Source organism: Gymnogyps californianus, chromosome 2, assembly GCF_018139145.2.
Source record: "Gymnogyps californianus isolate 813 chromosome 2, ASM1813914v2, whole genome shotgun sequence".
NCBI classification, from domain to species: domain Eukaryota; kingdom Metazoa; phylum Chordata; class Aves; order Accipitriformes; family Cathartidae; genus Gymnogyps; species Gymnogyps californianus.
In genome coordinates this window covers 108,850,416-108,873,996 of record NC_059472.1, presented here as the reverse complement: position 1 = coordinate 108,873,996, position 23,581 = coordinate 108,850,416, and the positions used below count along the sequence as shown (strand labels likewise).

General features: G+C 38.5%; 1 protein-coding gene across 1 annotated transcript in view; it reads right to left on the bottom strand.

Moving 5' to 3' along the window:
• Positions 1-23,581, bottom strand: part of TPK1 (thiamin pyrophosphokinase 1) — a 314,655-nt gene that overhangs the window by 249,413 nt on the left and 41,661 nt on the right. Inside the window, exon 2 of the mRNA XM_050891078.1 lies at positions 6,511-6,585. Coding sequence (XP_050747035.1) covers positions 6,511-6,585 — 75 coding nt within the window. The remainder of the gene's footprint in view (positions 1-6,510; positions 6,586-23,581) is intronic.

The window sequence follows — 23,581 nt, the reverse complement described above, 5'->3', positions numbered from 1 at the left end:
CAAAATCTCATATCCATTAAACAAACAAAAATTCCTTTTAGATCTCAGAATTTCCTGTTGCTTGATTTGCAGAGAATTAAAATCAACAGAAGAAAACGCAGCCTAGTATGTCTCAAATTTTATCTAAAGACCTCGTTCTATCCCAGCTACTACTATGGTGAGGGAACTTGAACTGTGCAAAAGGCCTGGAAGATCAGCTCTGTTCTCAGCTTTGCCAATAACTATCTAAAAATTTGCAGAAATCAATGAGACCTACTTTTCAAAATGTCCACACACCTAGGCTACCTCTCAAGAGCCCTGATTCTGAACCAGAAAGGCACTAACAATATACGTGTCACAAATGGGAGAATTTTACCGTATCTCTGGAGTTTTAAGCTTAGTTTTATGAAGACAAATGTAAACCTCCAGTTCACCACTGAAAATCTGGTAGAGGTCAAGCTTATACACTGAGTCATGGGGAAAGCTTGGTCTAGAAAAACCCTCTTCCCAAAATCCCTGCTAGTGCAAACTACTGCATATCCTAAGATCCAGATACTACTTCATTTCCAAGCTTAAAGCATGGTGCTAGCCAGCCCTCATCAGGGCCACATTTTCTTGTTCCTAAAGTATATTGTAGATTCCGTACCCTCAAGAACACTTGAAATAACTTCTCTCAGACTCCTGTAGTTGAAGGACGTTAACTCACTGCATGCAGTCCAACAACAGGCACACCACCGTAACAAAACGTTGTTTAAATCTAAATTGAGTGGCACAGAACAGCAAATTTAAGTTACTAAATACAAACTAGAAATTATATTCCTGTTTTGATTCAAATGTGGAAAAATGAACTTCATTGTTGACTTATCAGGAGTCTAATATTACTCAGGGGAGAACACAGTAGTTTAGCTGAGGCCAGGGTTAAGAGTTACTGCTAGTCTGGATGCCTGCTGGAAAGTGCAATAAAGCATACCAGTCCGTGCGACATCCCAATCACCATTTTTATGAACATTTTCCTATTTATTAATAGTAGCTGCTCTAAATTCACTCAAGTTTTATGCCAGCTGCCAATTCTGGGTCTAGTACAAATTTGAGATATATTACAAGTAAGTTCAGCTAGAAATGAAAATAAAAGGTGAGAAAAAAGCACACCATATGCCAACAAGGCAAGTTCATTGCTGACAGGTAAAAGGGCAAGTGAATGGCTGTATACACCAATAATTTCAGAAGCGTAGGTGAGTTCAACCACTAAAGACAATGGAGGAAAAAGTATCAATCATGGAGAAGAAAAAATGGCACAAGGGAAAGTCAGGCTATTTCCCTCCTGTTACTAAACTACAATACCCTCTTCTCTGCTCTGAGACATTCAAGCTGGTGCAACTAATCTGTTACCTTCCCCTCAGCATATTTACCTGAGCTTTGCATCGCCACTTGTATTTATATCTTATTTACCTTTATACACAGCTCTTGGACCTCAACAGAAGACATTCAAAATATCAATCACCAACTATATTGCAGACAAAAGCATATGGAACATAAAATGCATGGGAACATGTGGCATTCAAAGACAGGTGACTCTGAAACTCATGATACAAATTAGCACCTTTCCTTACTTGATTACTGAGGAACAGGAGATATCTTGTAATTCAGTCACCTCCAGGTGCTAACAATCCATTCATTAGCAGCATTTTCACCAAACAGTAGGCTGACCTTGACAGGAAAGTTGCCTCACATTCAAGATACTATTTAAAATTCAACAGCCACTTTGATTGTTGTAAAATAGGTATTGATAGAGATGGAAACTTGAAAAAAATCAATTTATGGATAAGCAATCACAGCAGATGTAGTGTAAGAAAATACTGTTTACATGAAGACAATCTAACACAGTTTGGATGTGAGTTATTACACTGCTGCTGTAGAAGTATGCTTCCTGCTATCTCAGTATATAGACCTCCCAAAAACATAGAGCTGAATATCTACGGTGAGCAACATTCCTCTTTCTGGAGTTCCTCCATGTTCATGATCTACAAAGTGTCATAAAATGCCTTTGTACTATGTGTATAGACAAGTGGCTGGTAGGGCAGCATAATAAGGAGACATAGCTAGACCCCAAATTCCTTCACTGAAAAGAATGGTCCACGAAAGAGACTATTTAGGGAAGTACTCCTGAAGGACAGACATTTTTGCAGCCCAGTCTCATAGATGTCTCCTTCCCATCTGCTTGTCCAACATTAGATACACATCCCACAAGTCAGGATTCAGCCAGGCCATTCCAAAAGGATGTTGGTAGTTTATTCTAGTCAGCCAAAGACATTTTGTAGTATGAATAGCTAATATTTAAAGTAGTTCAACATGTTCTGTTTGATTAAAAGCTTTCACGGAAAGTCTTTATTTGCAGAAAAAGATCACAATCCTTTTGAGGAAGGCACAGTGGCTAATGTATCACAACCATTGTAAGAGTTAAAAAATATCCGCGGACGTGTTTTCTTACCATAAAGCACAAGTGTAATAGTCTTCCTCTTCAGCCAAGCAGAACTGCATTAACCAATATTTTAATTCTGCAACTGCATTTATAAGTGAACCCATGGATATAAGAACACTCAGACAGAGGTTAAACGGAATCTAAGGGAAAAAAACTATTGTAATATGTCTTTCTCCACAAGCAAATCCAAAGATGCTATTTAACAACAAACCTGCCATTCCCAGAAATACAGCACTGATGGGAACTTCAGATTGCTGTAGAATGTTGCCATATTACTCTGATTCTTGAAATAATAATCTTATTTTTCAGAGCATAACTTCTTGCTCTTTACAGCTGTCATTGTCAACATGTAAGAATGGAAAGTACTCTACAATGCACAGCCATTTAGCATGCTACCATCAAGCAAGGACATGAAGACAATTCTGGATCATTTGAGTAGTATAGCTTGTAGGGCCAATGTTTTCAGAAACAAGAAACAATTTTCAGATCCTGAACTTGAGAGAATTTTACAGAGGTGATTTCTTAGCACTGCAATGATTCTGCCCCTTTCTTGGCACTTCACTAGGGAGACATCAAAAAACCAGAAGCGTTTGCGATCACTAGACATTGCTGAAACTCTTGGCATAAGTCATTAAATTTCTGATTAAAGCAATTTTAAAGAGTAGAATCAAAATCTCAGGAACTTTCATTTACTTTCCAGAAAGCCCCTTCTGTTTTCAGCCACTAAAACCTGGGCCTCCATACTTTTCAAACTTAATATAGAGACAGCTTCAGACTTTCAACTCAGTCATTTTCTGTTAAAGATACATTTACATTTGAAACCACTTGCAAAGTAGCCTTAGAGTTTAATGTAAACTGGATTTTTTTCCCGACCAATTTTTTTGTTAAACAGGATTCAAACCAGGAGCTAGAAACATTGCTGAAATATAAGCAGGCATTTAGGATGTGTGACAGGGTTAAGGTAAGGCCCCACTGAATCCAGTCTTCCTTATATGAACCTCCTGGACACAAAAACATGTAGCTCTGAGAAAAGCAGGGCCCTGTTTCTTCCACATATTTTCCACAATTAGGATAAGGACTGCAAGGAAAGCTGTACAACTTCCACTGGTAAAAATGGCTGCATTAACAGCTACAGTCAAAACACTTTTGATGGATCTGACTGATGTTCCCTGCCTTTTGCTTACTCATAGTCTATTCCCAACCCTCTGCATCCACCTCACCTTCCCATATTGTCTCCTTGTATCAGCTTCACTTACTGTGAGACCTTTTTGCCTTGCCTTTTCCCCTTTACTGACCTATTCTCTTCAATTTCTCTTGCCATTTGGTTTGTCCCCTCCCCACTATACCCAACCCAATAAATCCTGCAGTGAACTACAAGTGTTTTCTGCCATATTATTCTTCATCCTGCTTTTGCAAACTATCCCTTCTCCAGCATTTCATCCATCCCGCCTTCAGGATGACACTAATACTGTATGACTGTACCTAAGAAAAAGGGAACATGTTCTACATTGGTTTACTACAGTAATGAATATAATAGACTAAAATCATGGTAGTCTTTAGTTTATGCTACCTTGCTATTGTCACTTATCCAGCTTGTATGGTAAGAGTGGTAAAAGCTGTCCCCTGGAAGTGAAGAAATCAGATTTCAGTGTCCTTCACAAAGCACAGGGAAGGAAGTTCATGCAAACTTGTAAAGACTGAAATAGTTCTTTTCAAAGTATGTCAGTAAAAATAGATTTCATACAAGTCTGTAATAAGACAAGGTCTAATTAGCTGCAGCCACTTTTTCTTGAGGTCAAGAGGAGTTACACCTGGGATGATTTTAGCCTAGAATAGCCACACTTATCAATGTGTTTTGTTGTTTTTTTTTTTTTAAACTTGGGACATAACACATCACACCTTCATTTTTACTTGATGCTAAAGTGACAGGGCTAATGAAACAAGTTATTTTGATAGGACACAACCTACTTGAAAATAACACTTATGTCTCAGCATTCTGTACTCAGTGTAACACCCAAGATTGCTGTAACTTAGAGAAGTCGGTCAAGATTTTATCTTTTTTTTTTTCCTCTGCATTTTTCTCTCCCTTTTTCCCCCCAATTTGTGTAGCTGGCAATATTCTGTGGATCAACAGCCCCATTGTTTCCTTCTCATCAGTCCTTTATGAGATCTCAACCATAAACAGCTGGTCATCAAGCACTGTTTCTAAGGAAGTTTCATTCTTTCAGAACTTCTTTCAGCTCACATACCAAAACCTCCAGGTTCTCCTAGTCCTGCAACGGTCTCTCTGCAGAGACTCCTTCAGAAGTAGGATCCAGGAGCACAAGACTGCTGACACCTACAGTAGTTCACTAGGATCATCAGTCAGGCATTGGCAAAACCTTGTCCTGGATTCACTGAGGTTTACTGAAGCTGAGATGCTTTGAAGAAAAACATTTCAGGTTCACTATGTCACAACCTTCCTCTCATTTTACTTAGACAGAAAATATTCACCTATTGCTGGAAGTTACCTACCAGCAAAAGTCTTATTAGCTTAAATAGGACTTCTGCTCCTAACTCTCATAGACTCTTTGAAAAACTATCCACAGCACCAGTAATTACTTTCAACAGTTATGCTCAGAGGACAGGAACCCACTGAGGTAATCTCAAGCAAGACAGCCTGTGGTCTACTCGATTTTATTCAGCTTCTTATCCCAACCCTTCACTGAAGCACTACAGTTAAGGGCCCATTACTGTTACAGAAAGAAGCACTCCATGCCCCAAGGGTCACCCTGCACAGGTTTGATTGCAAGAGGAAGACTTAAAATTCCAAAGGACAGACAAAAAAAGCCTGATTAACAGAACACAGCATAAAAGCAACACATGTAAGGTACTACAAGACACTAAATACTGCCATTCAGTAACTATGCACATCTGGTTTGCTGTCTCTTTTAACCTCAACCCTCAAAACACAGGAAAGGTCGGACAAAGAAATAAGATCAAAATACTTACGCTTCTACCCTTTGTTATTTAATACAGAATGTGTCTTTCAGTGTATCTTTTTAAATCAAAAAATATGTAGAATCACACCTAGAAAATACACTTGACAGACCTTCCACTGAGCACTTCTTGCTGCCATTTCTTGCTGATATTGCAAGTGAAAGAGAGCCTGTTTCAGGTACAGTACTCGTTCAGATGCTTTGAATCATCCTGTGCAAGTCTCTCCCTTCTTTTCTCACTCCTCTGCCTAATTAGGCACCTAATTTAGGTTTACTGGAATTAAGTGCTATGAATACATCCTGCCTACTTCATCCCTTACTCCAACTCCCTTTAACCCTACAGCTATCCCCTGCCAGCCCTTATGCCTATGGTGAAATCAAATAGCTCTATCTGCCCCAGTCAGTTAAGAGGACTCTCTCTGCAAGGTTCCCAGCCTTGTAACCAGTTAGAGACAGTTCCTGTGGTTTGTCACAAAGCTTCTGAAGGACTACATTTCTGCACCAGAGGAATTAATAGCTCCAAGCTTGTAAAGATTTACGTATCTCCACAAAATGTCAGTAAATCTGCAGCTATCATACTAGAGATGATGATTAGCACTGTGCATATTAAACAAAGGGGTAGTGAAATCTGATTTGCATATTTCTGACATGCACGCAAATTCCCACCACTTTCACAACATAATATCTACATGGTTCATTTTATTTTGATTAAAATTAACACATTTCACTGATGACCTTTAAAGGAATGCTCGCTTCCAGACTCTTAAGTGCACCATTGATCTACTACACTTTGTCAGCAAAACAATGATCATTCCTAAGATGCCTCTGAAAAGCTACAGTCTTACACAGATCAGTCCATAAAGTTCCCACTGACGTAAGCAATGCAGAGATGCAGAATTTGCATAATCAGCTCATTTGCTGCATTCAGCAACAAGGGACATATTCTGCCGATTCACACGCTCACCAGAAGGTTGCTCTAGTTAAGAGGAAATTGCCACATTGCAATTCAACAGACACGAGCTGGGTAGCAGCTAAGCAAATAAGCAAATGAAGATGTATGTAAGTTATTATTACCTTTGCTCCACAGACAATGAAAATGACCTTTGTTGAAAGGCTGGTTCAGAATCAGAAGGCAAAACTTCAGGTTTCCTGTAAGATAAATGTTGATTCTTATTAGCAAGAATATTGATTTTTCTTCCCCTTTTTTTATTTTGCTTTTGCCATATTAATTTTAGTCCAACTGCCTCAGAGCAACTCCACTAATTTCCTTGCTTCTTAGGTTTGATCATTTTCAGATAGAGAAGCTGCCAGAACTTCATTAGACACCTTTTACTTGGTAGGGTTTTGCTAAACTTTTAATTTGTAAGTGACTTTTACCCACTGAAGGCCATCCTCAACAGGACCCCACACCTGGACAGCGCTCTCATTTAATCTCCTGCTTGCTGCTGCTGCGTGGATGTAGCATTTACTGATATGAGCTTCGCCCTGGCCTCTATTAACAGGGGAGGCTGTAGCTGACTCCGTATGAAGCCATCTCTAATCTAGGTCCAATATTCCACTCTCCTGGTGGATGCAGAACTCTTGCTGCCATCAGTGGCTTCTGTGCCTACGTTTTCATATCGTGTAGAAGCTCTAATTGTGGTAGATCCACTCTGGTAGATACTTTACAAATACAGCATGAAAGGCCATGCCCAAGCAGCTTAAAATCAAAGCTAGTAAAAGCAAAAGCGAACTTTAGTCTGTGTTATCTAGGTGATACTGCAGACTAAAAATCTCAGTGGATTTACCAGCAACCTGAACTGATCCAACTTGATTGGGCTCCTAAAGCCTCCTGCCCTAGCAATATGTCCATTGTGAAGGTCGATAATAAACCTACAAATATAAAAGCCTTAAACTAAAAGGATTTATGATATGACACACTTCAGTTTCAAAGAGTAAATACGTAAATCTTGTAACAGTTGCCTGTGGTGGGATTTGCATTATTTCACTTCCTAATTATCTTGCCAATCATATAGGAATACAAGTTTCCCCTGGAGCTTGATATCCTTAGGCAATCAGGTTAATGAAGTATTATTTGGTCATGTGAAGCCACTGCAACTGAAAAAAGAAAACCTCTATCACTAGAAAGTCTTTTGGGCTTTTGAGCAGATCCAGCATAGCAGGAGGCAGAAGGCTACAGGTGAAGCTGTGGCTTAAGCCATATGATGTTACCGGGGAAAATACAGGTGGTGAAAGTCCTGAAGGTGCAGGAACATCTTGGGGTGGGAGCAGGGAGGCGACAATCTTTCAAATAACGAATGAAATGCACAGTTAGGAGCATGAAGTGAGGGTGAGGAGACTGGGACACCACTATTCTGCATCTTGCCTTCCAAGTGATTCGGGGTTTCTCCACTGACCTGTTCTATGCCTCAGTTCCCTAAAACAGAAATAACAGCATTGTCCTCCTTTGTATGTATCAAGAGAAACACTACTGAAGACCTAGATAACTTGTAAAAAGTCTACATGTTTATCACAGCTATTTTCTGCATGGTGCTTTCAAATACCTTCCCTCACATCTTCCACTTGCATCTTTGCTGACATGGTCCACACTTCTATTTAATTCATGTATATATAGGGGAATAAATTTACTTAGAAAAGAATGGAGAGGTCAGAGCACCAAGTAAACAAAGGAAAGTGAGAAAAACCTTTTTCTTTGCATAGTCTGAACAGTTTTGCCTCGTCCTTGAACTCTAAGAGAAAGACAGAAAACAATACATTCAAACTAAGTGCCAATTTCCAGCTGCCTCACAAAATGGGACCTCAGCAGCAGATCTCCTAATGATGGTTAAGTGAGAAAGGCTGCCAACTCCTTATATTAAACATAATCATCTAGTGGTGCCCTCCACTGAAGAGGGCCAGCAAACATCACAGGTTCTTTTACTGATACGATAACACAAATAGACACGGGTGCTGTAAATCTATTCCTGCTGGTGAATCACAAAAGGCATTTCTGTGTCTGTTTTAAACCTTTAAGCCATATCAGCATATGAAAACACAGTATATTTTTAGCTTTTTTCGCACATCAGGATGACTCTTGTTATATATTAAGATATGTTTTTGAAGCCAAGGCCTGGCTGTAGGTGTCCACACCAAAACTTCAGAGGCTGATTTTCAGAGATGACACTTCCAAGAGCTTCCAGTGAGGCCTGTAAGAGCTGCTGGCTCTTACTTGTTCATTTGTTGCAAAGAAGCAAAGAGGTAGATGCCTCCAGCACACACAATTAGCAGGGGTTTTTTGTGTGTCTTGGGGTTGGTTTGTTTTTTTTTTTTTTTTTAAGCACAGTTATGGGTTGAAAAAGTGGAGAAATGGAAATTATTGTTTCTCCTGCTTTTAGAAAAATGAACGTTCCAGTCATTTCAAACCACTGCAATTAATGCATTATAAAATGCTATGATTAATGCTACCAAAATGAGCCTAAATGTCAATATTTTAATGGTGCTCTCTGAGTTAATATAAAGCTGCACAAAGGGCTCAGTCCTCGGTAGATGTAAAACAGTAATAAAATTGGGCTGCAATAATTTACAACCATTGCCCTAAAAACTATTAATAAATTGGGACTTCTGATGGCAAAGACCACGTCAATGGACAGAATATGCAACATCCATCACTTTGAGAAAAACTGATGAGAGCTCACTGTGCCACTGCTCCGAGCACTCTACTGGCTATTCGTTTGAAAACAAATCTACTTCAAGGCCATTTATCTTCAAAAGCCCTTAACAAATTAGGAAGCATTTATCTCCTCGACTGTCTGCCCATCTATTTTTCACAAAGATAATTAGCACCCTGACCCAACCATTAATGAAATTGTGCTCTGTTTGGACTAACAGGAAAGAAAATTCTGTAAGCAAGAATTCAGCAGTGAAAATAACCTGTTCCCCGATATGGATATCTCCACTGAAGAAGCTTTTGTTGGCCTTTTGTGAGAGGCAGAACAAGCTGGTCTCTTGCATAGTTTCTTCCATTTCTAGTATAATTTTCTCTTTCATTATGTATTTTCTTGCAGCTTTTGCAGACTGAACAAATTCAGCCATCTGCAGCACAAGCAGAAAAGAATAAATTCCTCCATACAAAACCTCCAGCTTATTCTTGATGTTTACATCACAGAGAATGAATGGAGCCAAGTCCCACAATGTAAGTCCTCTTGTAGAGGCATTAGCCACGCAGTAAGGCCTAATTTCTACAGAACAGGAGGACAGAAGGATGACTATAGGAAATTTTTACTTGCATTTAGGGAACCAAATTTGTTCATCTCCAGTGTTATCCACTTGCTCTCCTATTTGCTGCTTACAAACCTTGCAGTCTTGCAGGCATAACTTACAGACTAACAGGTGCACAGCTACATCAACAGCCAGTTATATGCAAAAATATAGTTTAAAAAAATCTTCTAGCGGACTTGGAAAATTCCTAGTCTTTGGATAAAGCTGGATCATTTTAATCCTGCTGGAAACAGAGAACCATTTCCTTACTTTCCTAGGTTGCAAATCAATCAACAATCCCTACAAGTCCCACTGGGACCATCAGTGAATAACCTCAACGTTTCTGAAAACTTTTTCCCTTCTCTGCTTTCCAACTTTAATTTAGCTGCACTTCTTTGACAAAGCTTTTCTCATGGTTGCTTAGAAAGGACTTTAATCAAAGCTGTTGTGAACGTCTCTGACAGCCCATGCAATGCCTTTTTACCCCATTTTAACTCAGTCAGAAGAATTCCAATATATTTTAGAGCACACATTTGCTATTCTAAAAGCCTTCTTGGCTTCTCCCTGTCATATTATACTCATCTAGCTATTCTATAAATATTTATAATATCATTATGCATTTTTTATTGATTTCCCCTTGTCACATGCCAGTCTTCAGGCTGCATGTCTGTCACAAAGCATATGGAAAAGGTATATATATTTTTAAAGACAACCTTTTCACTGGTAGCCAATAAAATAATATATGCCCCTTCTTTGTTTCCTTTCAATGTTAGAATAATATTGCTAGAAGTTATTCCAAATACTGTGAGGTTGCTGGGTATTGAATTTTCCGAGGGGGAAAAAGCTTTCATTGCTTCAAACAAGAGGGCCTTTGGGAAAGATCACTGCTATTCCCAGTCTTTGTGAAATGATGTAAATGGTAACACACAATGGGGGGATTCACTGTGCTAAGATACCAGCATGCCTCAAGGTGCTAACGAAGTATGACTCCAAAGTCAGAGCTTCAACCACAGGAAGGGGCTTCTGCTAAGCAATTCATGTTTTGGGTTGTTGTTTGGTATTTGTGCTTTACTGCTTGCCTGAAGAGGAGCCATTCTTTTCCTTTCCAATGATCTATCAAGCATCTTCCACAAAGAGGCAGGTTTAGTACAGAGGAAGGAGGAGGAAAGAGACAGGTAGTACAGGGGCAGAGGGATTTTACCATTAGTAAAGTATTTCATTAATTTAATCTAGAAAGTTGAAAGATGGTTATAAATTTTCAGAAAATTTCTGTACTGGTAGAAATACATCTAGATATCCAAGATACTAACCAAGATCCCTTGAAAAGATACTGCAAAGATTTGGGTTACACGTATTCCTGATCACATAGGTGGGAGTCTAAATATACAATGTACTGCTGAGAGAGAAAAACCTGAATGATCCCACTTAAATTTTCCTCCTGATCATGTTGCTGCTCTCACATCCGTCTACTTTCCAGAATTTAAAAAAAAAAAAAAAAAAAAAGTTATTTGGTTTCCAGTACCATCATTCAGGAAATTCCTGCCCCACAGATTCGTTTTTTAAATGAACAGTCACTGCCTACTTAAATGTCAGAGTATGTGGGAAGGGACAAGGCATTTTTTCACAATTCCAAAACAGTGACACTGACAAAAGACAGCAGAGCAACAGGCTGAGGCAGCTCTTCATATGGCAGTTGAAGTTTCTTCTGCTGCAGAAGAATTAGCATTGAAATTGCAATTCTAAGAATTCCACATAAGTCATATTTATGGGGAGCCTATCATAACAAACCCTAAAGAAAGCAGTTCATGAAACCAGCAAACATAACAAAATCATGCTCATGCAGAACTACAGCGAAGATCGATAAGGCTAGTGCTACAGATCACCAAAGCAAAATTACTGAAGCAACTTGCTATGTTGTTGGTTTGGGGTTTGGTTTTGGTGTGGGTTTGTGTTTGTTTGTTTTTTAATTAATACATTAAACTCTCCTATTTAATTGAAATACAATCTACCAAAGAATCAGAAAACATCAGTTTTTACTTTAAAAATTTTCTTAACATACTGTGTGGATTGAAAAACTTGGCTCTTGTGTAGTGCTAAGCACTACTAAGTCAAAAAAAGCTGGAATAGGAACTTCTGCTATTGGTGAAGTAGATGTCACTAACACAGGATAATTAACAAGTGAGCTTAGAAAAGGTATAAATTATGACACCAAGAAAAAATATTATTGTAATGAATTGGAGTGGACAATTTTAACAAACACTTAAAGAAACAAGGTTTTAATACTGATATTCCTTAAATTAGAAACATGGCTATTTAAAGAATACTACTTTAATAATGTAGCCCACATTCTTGCTTAAATGAAGACTCATGTAGAAAAATGCCACTGATTACACCTGAAGTATTCTGGTTTTACATCAGTGAAAGGACCCTAAAATGGTATCTTTTGCTGCCTCCAATGGCAGAAAATTATTGTAGTACACAGAAAGGAAACGTATTCTAACTGCTCACTACAACCTCAAAAAGCTTCTTGGTAAAACTTTTTTCATTTTGCTCTATTAGTTGTAGCACAATTAGCTTTTTCTTTGACATTCATCAGCATTTTTAGTGCAGTCCTAATGGGCTATTTGTTCCACCTATCACTTGAAAAAAAAAAAAATTCCAAAACACTGAATCAGAGTTTCCACTAAACAAATGGCAATATATTGCCTTTTTTTTTTTTAACCTTTTCTTTATGAAAAAGCAAATAGATGCTCACCACATACACAGATGTTACCTAAACGCGGAGAACATGGGATTTTAAAATAAAGGAGTTTGGGGGATCAGCACCAAATCTACATATTTCTGCCATTACCTGTCCCCAGGTCTTGAGTCCAAAACCAATGCTCTGGGAAGAACTACTTGCCAGCTTATTGAAATGGACCATTTCATTCAGGGCTTGTTTTAAAAGCTACGATCCACTTCCCAAACATACTCAACTGGAACAGCCTCCCCATCAGAAATGAAGTAAATGTTTATTTAGACAAAAACTAAGGCTAATGAGTCCATCAGACTAAGGAGCATCCCCCCCCCCCCCCCCCCCCCCCCCCCCGTTTCATGAAAGGGTTTCTTCATTGTGGTTCTTTGTTTGTTTTTTGTTTTTTAGACTTTGAAACACCACCACCTGTAGTTTCCTATCTGATATGCAGATGCAGTTCCTAACAGGCAATTTACTTGCTGATGTAGCAATTATTCTTGAAAGTTGATTTCTGCCTCACAAGACAAGATTCTGTCTTTGGCAACTCACTAACTATGAGCACTATCTATGTCTACCTTAGCAAGTAGCATGGCACAAAAAAATCAGGCCTATAGAGCAAAACTGTTGATGCTGAAGGTATGATATTCACACTACACATGTTTTGGTAAGAAAGGGAGGGAGGAAGGCTACTTCAGGTTAGGTCTAGTCTGGTCCTGTAGACTAAATACTCATTAGCAGTAGGAGAGCATTATGTGCACTCCTGGAGCACATTTTTAGTTTCATCCAAAAGGAAATTAGCTTACATATTCCAAAACCACTCTGCAATGTAAAGCTAAGCACAGTAAATAGGCAGGATCAGGAGACTTGCTTCAAAAGCATATTCTTGATCCAAAATAAAATGCTAATGTAAATATACCAATAGTCGCATGGCTTTTTTGGCTTATCACTTTTTTATTTTTTAAACGTCTTTACCAAACTAAGACAAATAATGCCACAAGATCATAAGCAACAGATTTTTGTAATCTTATACTCATCAAAATTTGGCTCTAACTTTAGATTGTTATACTTAAGAGGCAACCTGACACTTGTATCTGTAGTGTAGGGAAGGTGGGGGGGGGAATGTTAACCCAAAACTTGAGCTTACCTGCACTATAAATTCCTGAAAAAGCACTTAACATTGAATCCTAAGATACTACTTTTTAAGGTTAGCTTCCAGAATAAAACCTGACCTTGTACTGAACAAATAGTGCACCTTATACAAAAACGCTCCTCATTCTGCTGTTCTCTTTCTTGAACTAAGATTTCCCCCAGCAGTGCTGCCCTTCACCAGGAAACCCAGTGCTCTGCTGTGATACCAGGGAATCTAAAAAGGATCATTTCAAACTTATGCAGCCCAAATCAACACTCTGAAATGTGAATGCTTCACATTTAAAAAGTTTCACAACTCCTGCAGAACTGCTACTTTGAAAATGGAGAAACTTCTTTCAAGTCAGTCAGTAAAAGCCACTCCCTACATCTGTGCTCTTGCTAACAAGGTAGTTGTCAACTTTAATTCAGAGAAACAGTTAAGCTTGGACTATTGTATTAATTATAGCCACTACTTATAAAACATTGTGTAGCTGCATTTTACCACACTGAATCCCAAGCCTCCAAACAAGCCATTTAATTTTCCTTGTAAGACTGACAACTCCAATAATAAACCAGCACAAATTATGCAAAAGGATCACAGACCTTACAAACATGTTCTCAAACTTATTGAATGAATAAATCAAATATGCATACCCAGCTGCTTTTTGTGCAAAGGCAGTGTTATCCCTGTCAACGCATTTTAGTGTTAATTTTTTCATGTAAATTCTATTGATTTTTAAGTATTTTACAGCTCTTATATCTCCAGGCAAATTCCAGCAAGAGGAGTAGGAAGAAAAGGGGATTTGTGCAAACAGTCTTACTGAAAAGCTGCAATGTGGTACTCTCTGGAGAGCCCTCTACAAGAATTTATGTGGATGAATTCAAAACAACTAATTTTTCACAATAAGTCACAAACACAGCCATACACACGGGATAACCCACATTATTGACCACTGCTGCTCCTAGAAGGGTGCTACGCCTTGCAATGAAAACTTGTCAATTAATTCTGGTGCTCCTCTCTGGGCACTGTGAGGGCTGCGTTTTTCATCTCAGTATGTGATGGGACACTTTTGACACAAACTCCTATAGTCCCTAACTGCATTTCTGAGTGCTTGGGACTTCTGCTCTTTATGTGTCAAACACCTCAGTCTGGTCAAGCAGAATAAGATCACACAGTTCCCAGTAGTGAATCTTCAGTTTTAGATAACTTGTCCAGCATCACAAAGAAACTTCATGGCAGGATTCAACTCTCCGGGGCAACATTCAATTGAACTGAATCATTAGAACTGTCTATTTAAACATAAATCATAACAATCACACTTCTTACTATTATATACATGGAAATGATGCTTGTGCCCCATTACCAACTCTCATTTGAAAATAAACCCATCGGAGTAACCAATCATTTTGGGGAGGTAGCAAGGTACATAAACCCTAATGGGCTCTTGGAGAGATACATTGACATATGGACCATTTGCTACTGCAAGGCCTTTGGCTTGGTTTACCTCATACCCTTGCTGCTTGTCTCCAGAGATGTTGCTGGACCATCCATCCATCATTCTGTGCTTTGTGCAAATAGGACTTTCGTTTCAACCTGAGCACAACAAAGTGCAGAATTAGCTGGAAGCAGCAGGGTTTTTTTTAGCTGAGGTGTTATCACCTAATCAGTTATTTTTTTCCAGTTTTCAAGACTACCAGTTGAACTCAAATTGCCCCGCAATCCAAAAGAGAAAGAGATTTCTGATATAGGCACAGACAAATAAGGGTCTAGGAGATTAGTCAGATATATTTCATCCTGTGGCATGGAAAAAATAGCCAGCTGAGGCTGAAGAGATGAATAGGGAGTAAAATAGCAGGAGGATGCTCAATTTTCTGCGATATGGGAAGTCTAGTCCCCAAGGCTGCAGAATCTGACACGACCTTTCACATTTCAGATAAACTTTAGAAGTGCATGAATTTTGCTGCAGCTGCCTTCTAAAAAAAATAAATATACTAAATGCTTTGCTTTGTTATTCACAGGCAAGTCATCTTCTGAGACAGTACCCATTTTACACCTTCTAAGTTTGATACCAATTGGAAGCTCTTAAAAGACAAGAATTAGACATACAGGCTTGCTATAAAAATATTGATAGTGTTATGGTAAATTTGACTTTCCTGTTTAAAACTTCTAGGCACAGAGCATTAGGATTGGAGCTTCAATCTACATGAAAGCGAAAATTAAAGCAGATGTGGAAAGAATCTATGAAATTTCCATTTTATCTTCAGGCTGAAAAATAAACACAAGTTACTATAAAACATCAGCTTCTAGTTTTAACCTTTTTTCCTCAAAAAGATATTTTAATATCTTCACTTCCGAGAAACTTTAGGAACCACTGACTGACCTCTTCAGTGCCCCAAAACTACTATTACTATTCAGGTAAGTTCCAACCTTAAAAGAAAACCCAAGACAGTTGCTCACTTCCTAGCTGTTTAATAGCCAGGTCTAATACAATGTCCTCATGCATTTTAAAAACACAGCATCACATTGTCTGAATACACCATGCTAAACAATACTTGTTATCTGCAATGTCTCTATTTCTAGGGATACAACTAGGCATACAAACTCCCCATCTGACTTGAGAACTTCAGCCGTTATCGTCAGCTCAATCTGCACACTGCAAGAGTAAGGTGACTTCAAGGAATCACAAGACAGAGAAGGCAGATATCAGTGGTCTCTTTGGGCAAACTGGTATAAAGCACAACACCTTTGGCAAACGTTCAGCTCTGCAAACAGTATAATGCTATCTTATTTCACCTATCTGTGGTCAACAGATATCTTTGGGTATTTTCTATAGGATTAACAAAATTTAATAGATATCTAATGATTTATATATTACTGACCAAAGAGTAAGATCCACGTGAACGCGTAAGTGCCTGACTGCTCAGCACTCAAAATCCCTGCTCTGCTGCCACCAAGCACTCCACTGACACTTCAGTTATTGGCATTAATATTTCCTATGCACATAAAAGTCTGATTTCTATCTGCACCAAGATGCACCTGAAATTTAAAAGGCTGATGGAACCCGATGCCTCCTTTGAGCTCAAAACACCACTATCCACCAACTAGACATTTCTCTACTGATCTCATTTGAAGGGCACGTTTGAAGTAGCTATTCTCAGAGCATACCTAATAGATCTGGCTTCACAGTGCCAGCCATCTCCTTTTTAAAAACTGGGAAGGAGCTATACCTTTTATCAGCACAGATTAATAGTTGGAGCGCTCCCTCAGGAGGCTGATGAGCCACATTCAGGTTCCTTCTCTGTCAGAGGGAATTCACATCCAAATCCCACTTCAGTCAAGACAGCGCTTTCCTCCCCAGACATGATGTCATTCTCAGGGAAGCAGATCCTTCCCTCCCTGCTCCAAAAGTTAAATAAATTAATTGAATTATTTTCATAAAACAGTTAAACAGGAGGAGCATGTGGAAGTCCAACTCTGCAGTCCACTGACCTGGATACAGTTTATTCTCCAATGTTTACTTATCCAAACCTCTCTTTCACACCTTGAATAAATCCTCCAACTACTTCACCATTGTATTACAAGAACATTATACCCACTGTTGGCTCCTTCCTAACATGCAACGTGCTTTCAGAGAAAAGCATAAGTTCTGGTTTTGTAGGATATTTTTCAGGTGAGAGAGTGGTTCTCTCACTATCTTCAGAAGATTCAGCACTTGGAGTCACAAAAGGAGGAAATAACTTTCTGTAGCACAGCATAAGATGCCTAAATCCAACAGAGCAGGATTTTAGATGCTTCGTTCTTCCCGCTGCTCATGGTATTCCCACTGACAAGCTCAGCCCAATTCCTTCTTAGTACACTTATTCTGATGGATTGTACTCTTCGTATACACCAAATTCTCCCTCTGCTCTGTATACACCGTCTAACTACCACGCTCAAGACGAGTATACTGTGGCTAAAAGTCGTATGTGCATTTGCTGAATAGCCCAAGGGCTAAACTCCAGTATAGTGTTGCAAGTGCAGACAGTAACATCCCATTTTCAGAAACGGGAAAATAGGCATTATGCGACTGCAGGAAGATCACACTCCTATTCAGCAAATGAGCAAATACTAAAAAATAAAAGTTCCTTTCTGCTTCTCAGCCTGATCTTATAACAAACATTACAAATCACAGATGGCTTCTGGCCAAATTGGACAACTTTACAAACTTCTGTTTCCCTATTTCCCTTCAGCCATCCCAATGAAATACAGTATCTCTTACTGTCCTGAACTCTTGTGTACTAATGAAGCACTTATTTAACTGCACATAGCATTCAACCAGGCTACCATGGACTTTGGAGTTGGGTGGTTTTTGTATTTAGAAGGTTCACCGAGTATAAAAGAATTGCGTAAATTGTAAGTCATCTTTGCAACCATCAGTTATTTACTCCTCAGATATAATGGGTGAGACTGATGAGAAAACTCCCATTGACTCCCAGGATTTCACTTCATATGCTCTGATGAAAATCCATGCTGAGTAGGTTCTGCAACATCTCCTGCCTCTTCGGGCTGGATGCCAGAGAGGACGTTCATGCCCATACCACCTTTTCAGTCTTGCAGTTTTCCCAAAGCAGATTCTTCTATACTTTGAAGGGAGCAGATCTGATGCAAGGTCCAGAGTGCCATCCAGAAGGTTCACAAGGGCAACAGGGACTTTCACGGTGGTCAGAACAACAGCCCACGTAAGTGGTGGGAGGGTGTTCAGGCCCCCAGAGTGAGGTTCTGGTAAAGAGTGAGGAGGAGGAGAACGTCTTGCACTATTATAATGAGAATCCTTTTAACAGATGTAGGAAGGAAAGGCAATGAATGTAATTTGCCAACCACCTTCACAAACATTTCACTTCTAAAATAATGTCTTTTGTTTTCATGAGCTTCATTTTATTATTTCTAGAGTTAATTTTTTACCTAATGCAGGCAGCTCAGTTCTGCTGCCTGTTTTAGGACATTCTATAACTACATCCACTACTGGCTTCTTTTTTTAACAAAACATTTTTAAGACCTACTTCTATATATTTTATAAATAGATAAATCTACATCTGGAGAAAACAAGCTAAAATAAATGAAAAGAAAGCTAAAAAAAACAAAGGCAATGAAAATTGCATTACATTATCAGCCACGTAAGGAATTTTTATGTAACCTGGACAAAGTTCCTCTTCAGATTTTATTCTGCAATATGTCATTGTGTTGCATCTGGCAGAAAAATAAGACCTAAAATCAAAGTTCTGTGAACTGAATAGCTCCAATAAGCTATTTGGTGGACTTACTAAAATCAGGAATGGGCCAACATTTGCGTTTTGGAATAAAATTACTGGGTGATAAAGAAACAAATGTAGAACACTGCCAGAATATTGAAGCTTCTTCCAGAGGTATTAAAAAAATTACTTAATGTTGAAAGGTTTGGAATGAGAGCTGTTCATCCTTCATCTAACTTTTAAACAAGACTGAAAAAGCCCTTTGCAAGTAAATGGTCTGATAGTATTATTGGGATCACTTTGTAGTCTGGTAGAACAGGATACCATATCCAGCAAATACAGGCTCACAAGAAAGTAGGTCCCCCACAGTATGCCTGTAAGTAGACTACTTACACAAGTAAACCCACCAAATCATTATGACAATCTGTTCCCATAAGATACTTGTCACACAAATAAGGTTTGGTAGGTTTAGTCACTAGACAAAGTCTATGATAACTGCTTTTATTATAAGCCACTTGTGTTTGTTTATAGTCCCTTGTTTTGACATGCTGCAGATCATGTATAATTAAAGATAACTGTTACTTCCTTCCTTCCTCCACAATACAGTAAAGCCTGTAAACAAAGACAAGCTCTGGGACCATTAAGAGAGGCCCTTGTTTGCAGACTGTCTTTCCAACCAGCTCCTTCAATTTCAATACCAAAACTGTCAAGCTTAATTAAGAGTTATGGGGCATAATCATTTCAAAACCATAAATCCATACAGCAGAAAAGTAACATGACTGCCTTAGTGAACATCTCTTTTTAAATAAGCAATATCTCTTTCTGAGACCTAATTTAGGTTCCTTATACACAACTTTGTATTGTAAATATCTTTATTGCTTCTCCTGCAGTGAATATAAAGACTGTCATAAAATAATTTCATTCTGATGTCTTCTGGTTTATTTGTCTATTTAAAGTGGACCTCAATGCATATTCTAGTGCTTACACTGCTATTCCGTCCAAATTCACCACAGCTTTTTGTGATCCTTCAAAAACTCTGCAGAGAACTGCATTTCTCTCCAGCTTCTTTTAGTATTTTCTTTTTAAAGTCGCTTTGCCTTTTGAGTGTGCACAGCTGTACACACGTCCTCACAGCCTCAAGCAGAATGATATTGAGAAAGAAGTATCAAGAGCTCACCAATTAACCGCTGCCCTTTAAAAACATCTTTAACATTCAGCACACCCAGTCTGAGACACCAATGACCCGCTCAAAAAAATCCACCAAACGACACTGTAGTCCAGGCTTAGATTTAAACCTTAAAGCCACCTTACCCATTCCAGGGCAACTACACATTTGCTTCCATTTTAACAGTGCTTAGGTCTTCCACCAGAACCTCTGCTGAATCAGTGTCCTAGTGAGCACGAGACCAATTCACAAAACCCAGTGCAACCTGAATCATATTGGTACTTTCAACAAGAAACTGAAATTTAACAGACAACTGCTTACAGTCCTTCAAAGGCGTGAACCTCACAGTATTTGACAGATTTAAAATCAGTGGAATTTTGCCATTTTCAATGTTAAAAAAGTCCCACGTACAATCTTACCATTAACTTTCATTTATTTAACGCGATTTTCTGGCCTTTACAGCAAAGAAGCTACACTTGAAAATGCAAATCCTAAAGACTTAAAAACAGAAGGGTGATTAAAACTATCACATTTATTACTATTTCTTAATCTAATGATTTTTGTAATATGATTGCATGAGGAAATCTTTGGCTTTCTTCATCTGCTTCAGGGACTAACAGAGCAGTTCAATTTATAGAACTGATCATCTAATATCTACAGTCACCCCCTTAAAATAAAAGTTTCCTTAAAAACTTAAATGGTTTCTATCTTGATGAGCACTTTTTTATGTGTTAAGCAACATTTGGGTCAACTTATAGAGGAAATTATAGCTGAATATCTAAAAGCATAATTTATGCAGACTAAACATTAGCTGTAAAAGACTTATCAGCTGTTTATCAGATCCAGAGAGGCACAGAAAATACACCCTGACCAGTGAGTTAATACATTTTGGGAAAAGATACTAAGAAAAGGAGCTAAGCCTCTCTCTTCTTCATTACCCTATCTGGAAAATGTGTTCAATAATAATGCTTTGAACTTAAATTTCCATTTGTAGATTTGAAATCACTTTACAAAGGTGCATAAGCATTATTATTCTCATTTCACAGTTGGCCTCACTAAGTACAGAGATTTGTAGCAATTTGTATGAGAAGCAGTGTTCTCTAGTGAGTAAGTTAAGAGTCTGAAATTACCTCCCTAGGGTTTTCTTCCCAGCTAAGCTGTAAACTTCAGTCTACACTGAAACCCACCAGGGCAAAACCAGACACAGTCCATCTGAAATTGGTGCGTTTCTGCATGGGAATAGGAGTCCAGGCCAGAAACTCATGACACAGATCTGAAGAATTTCTGCCTAACATTGATCTAGTCGGTTAAAATTCACTTTTCTGGACCACTGGGGAGATAGTCATCCCAGAGGTCACCACTATATTCAGGTACAAAAATATGCAAAGAAATGAAATGGCACCTTCTCAGAAGAAAAAGGAAATAATAAGATACATAGCAGTGGACAGTCTGGAGTTCTATCAGGATAACTCCTTAATCACTGTCATCACACTTTTTTCTCCTCTTTTGTTGACAAAAAATCTTTCACCCCAATTTCCTGTAATACAGTTTTTCTTGCTCTATGTAATTCCTCCTCTGGACAACAGCTCCTGCACATGGCAGCAACCTTACCTATGGGATTCAAATCTTGCCATGGAAAGCAATTCTGTTTGATAAGTCCAAGGATTCAGGAAAATATTAAGAGTATATCTTCTCTGTTAACTGGAACAATTTTAAAATCTTTTATTCTGAAATATCACTTGGTCACTTAGGTTAAACTTTAACCAACATTTCCAATGTCACACTGGATTAAAGGCTAAAAATGAGGAAGCAGTACGGTATTTTTCTTTTCTAGAATTATGGGAACAGTAAAAATCAGGCCTATAAGGCTAACACGTAAAAAAAAAAAAAAAAGATTTTTGAGGTTGCAACCTTTAAACTATTATCTGTTCTTCAAAAAGCTGCTTACTTTCAGGGTCAGGCCTAAACCACGATGGCTCACAAAGTCAAAAGAACCTCTCACTCTTACCAGCTTCAAAACTACTCCAATTTTTTCCCCAAATATCAGCTGGCCAAGAAAGGACACCAATGCAGCCACAGTTAGGAGATTAAGCCAAAAACATGTTTACAGACTTTTAACTTTAAATAAACAGAGACTTTAAGTGTTTGCAGAACTGGTATTTTTTAAAAAATAGCAATAGTTGCCACTGAAATCAACATGCTTACTTGTATTTTTCTCAGCTATAGTAGCCCGTACATGTAAAAGTTGTATGGACAACCAATTTTGTACATAAAGGAGAAAAGCATAAACAAAAGTGAACTGTCAAAACAAACAAAAACCTTAAATGTTTTTAACTCAATAATATTTTACTAAATTTTATACAGAATATGAGTATGAAACAGACAGATCAAACTACTTTTCCAAGCCCAATCTGTCAGGCAAAGAACAGAAGATACCAAACTGGAGTTCTAATAATTCAAGATTTTGCTACAGAGGTTGACACCTCTGCAAAATTCTGTCATTCATAATTCATAAGCAAAAGGTCAAAAGGACTATTAAATAATTTAACTAGCATAACAGAAGAATTTTTTTCATTCTCTTACACTTCTCGTAAGCACAGAAAAGCCTGTTCAAATTAGTCAGAAAAAAAATCAACAGCTGAAAAACCCGACATGGTTTTTGTAATTTATTTCAGGACAGCATCACCTCTCTCTTTGTGTTACAGTTTTGTGTCGAGGCATAAATCCATAATGGATTCATGCTAATTTGTGCCCAGTGTGATAACTGCTATGCCGTGTCTGTGGAGATTTTAACAATGCTTCTTTACACGGTCATCTCTCTAACCCTCCTTGACTACAATCACAGTCAGTCAAACTTTAACACACAAATGTGTGTTGATGATGGTGACAGGCAAGAACAAAAACTTTGGGTGATGTGTGTAAACCAAACACGTTTAGTTTGACCATGAGCATCAAGATCTCTTGATCAGTTCTGCAACACACCATGGCAAGTGAATCTTTAAAGGAGGAGATCTCAGTGACAGCCTCTTTCCCTCCCCAGCCAGGGCACTACAGGGTCCCCCACCTAGGAGTGTCTCCTCTACATGGGACTCATAAGGTTAGGGAGGATGTCGCGGGAGAGCCTTGCACTCTGCGTAAAAATTCACCAGAAAAGAGAAGTTGCAGAAATTGTGATCTGCTGTTTTAGTGTACTTTTGTGGTTAAGAACTTTTGCTTCTGCTCCACTATAACTGCACTACAACCAAATCAAAATTTCCTGTCAGCAAGATCTACTGGGAATACACGTTACTTTCAGCTTAACAGCTTTCAGGCTTCTTATGCCACCTCCCACTTCCTCCCTAAAGCCACAACTGAGATCGTTATCGACTAATGTGACAACGCCTAACAAGGGTACAGCTGATAAATTGTAGGTTTGATCCTGTCTACAACACTCATATGCCTCCAGCAGATGGTTCATCTCTGATTTTGAAACAGGAGGTAGCACTGCAACTAAATGTAGATGAACTGAGGAAAACATATCAAATGCAAGTTTTTATTTTAGAAAGCTCAGTCAAAGAGCATCTCTAATTATGGGCAGAATGAAAGAAAAGAAGGATGAACACTAGTCCCTTCAGGACTGCACTGATTTTCCAGTTCTGCATGTGAATATAAAT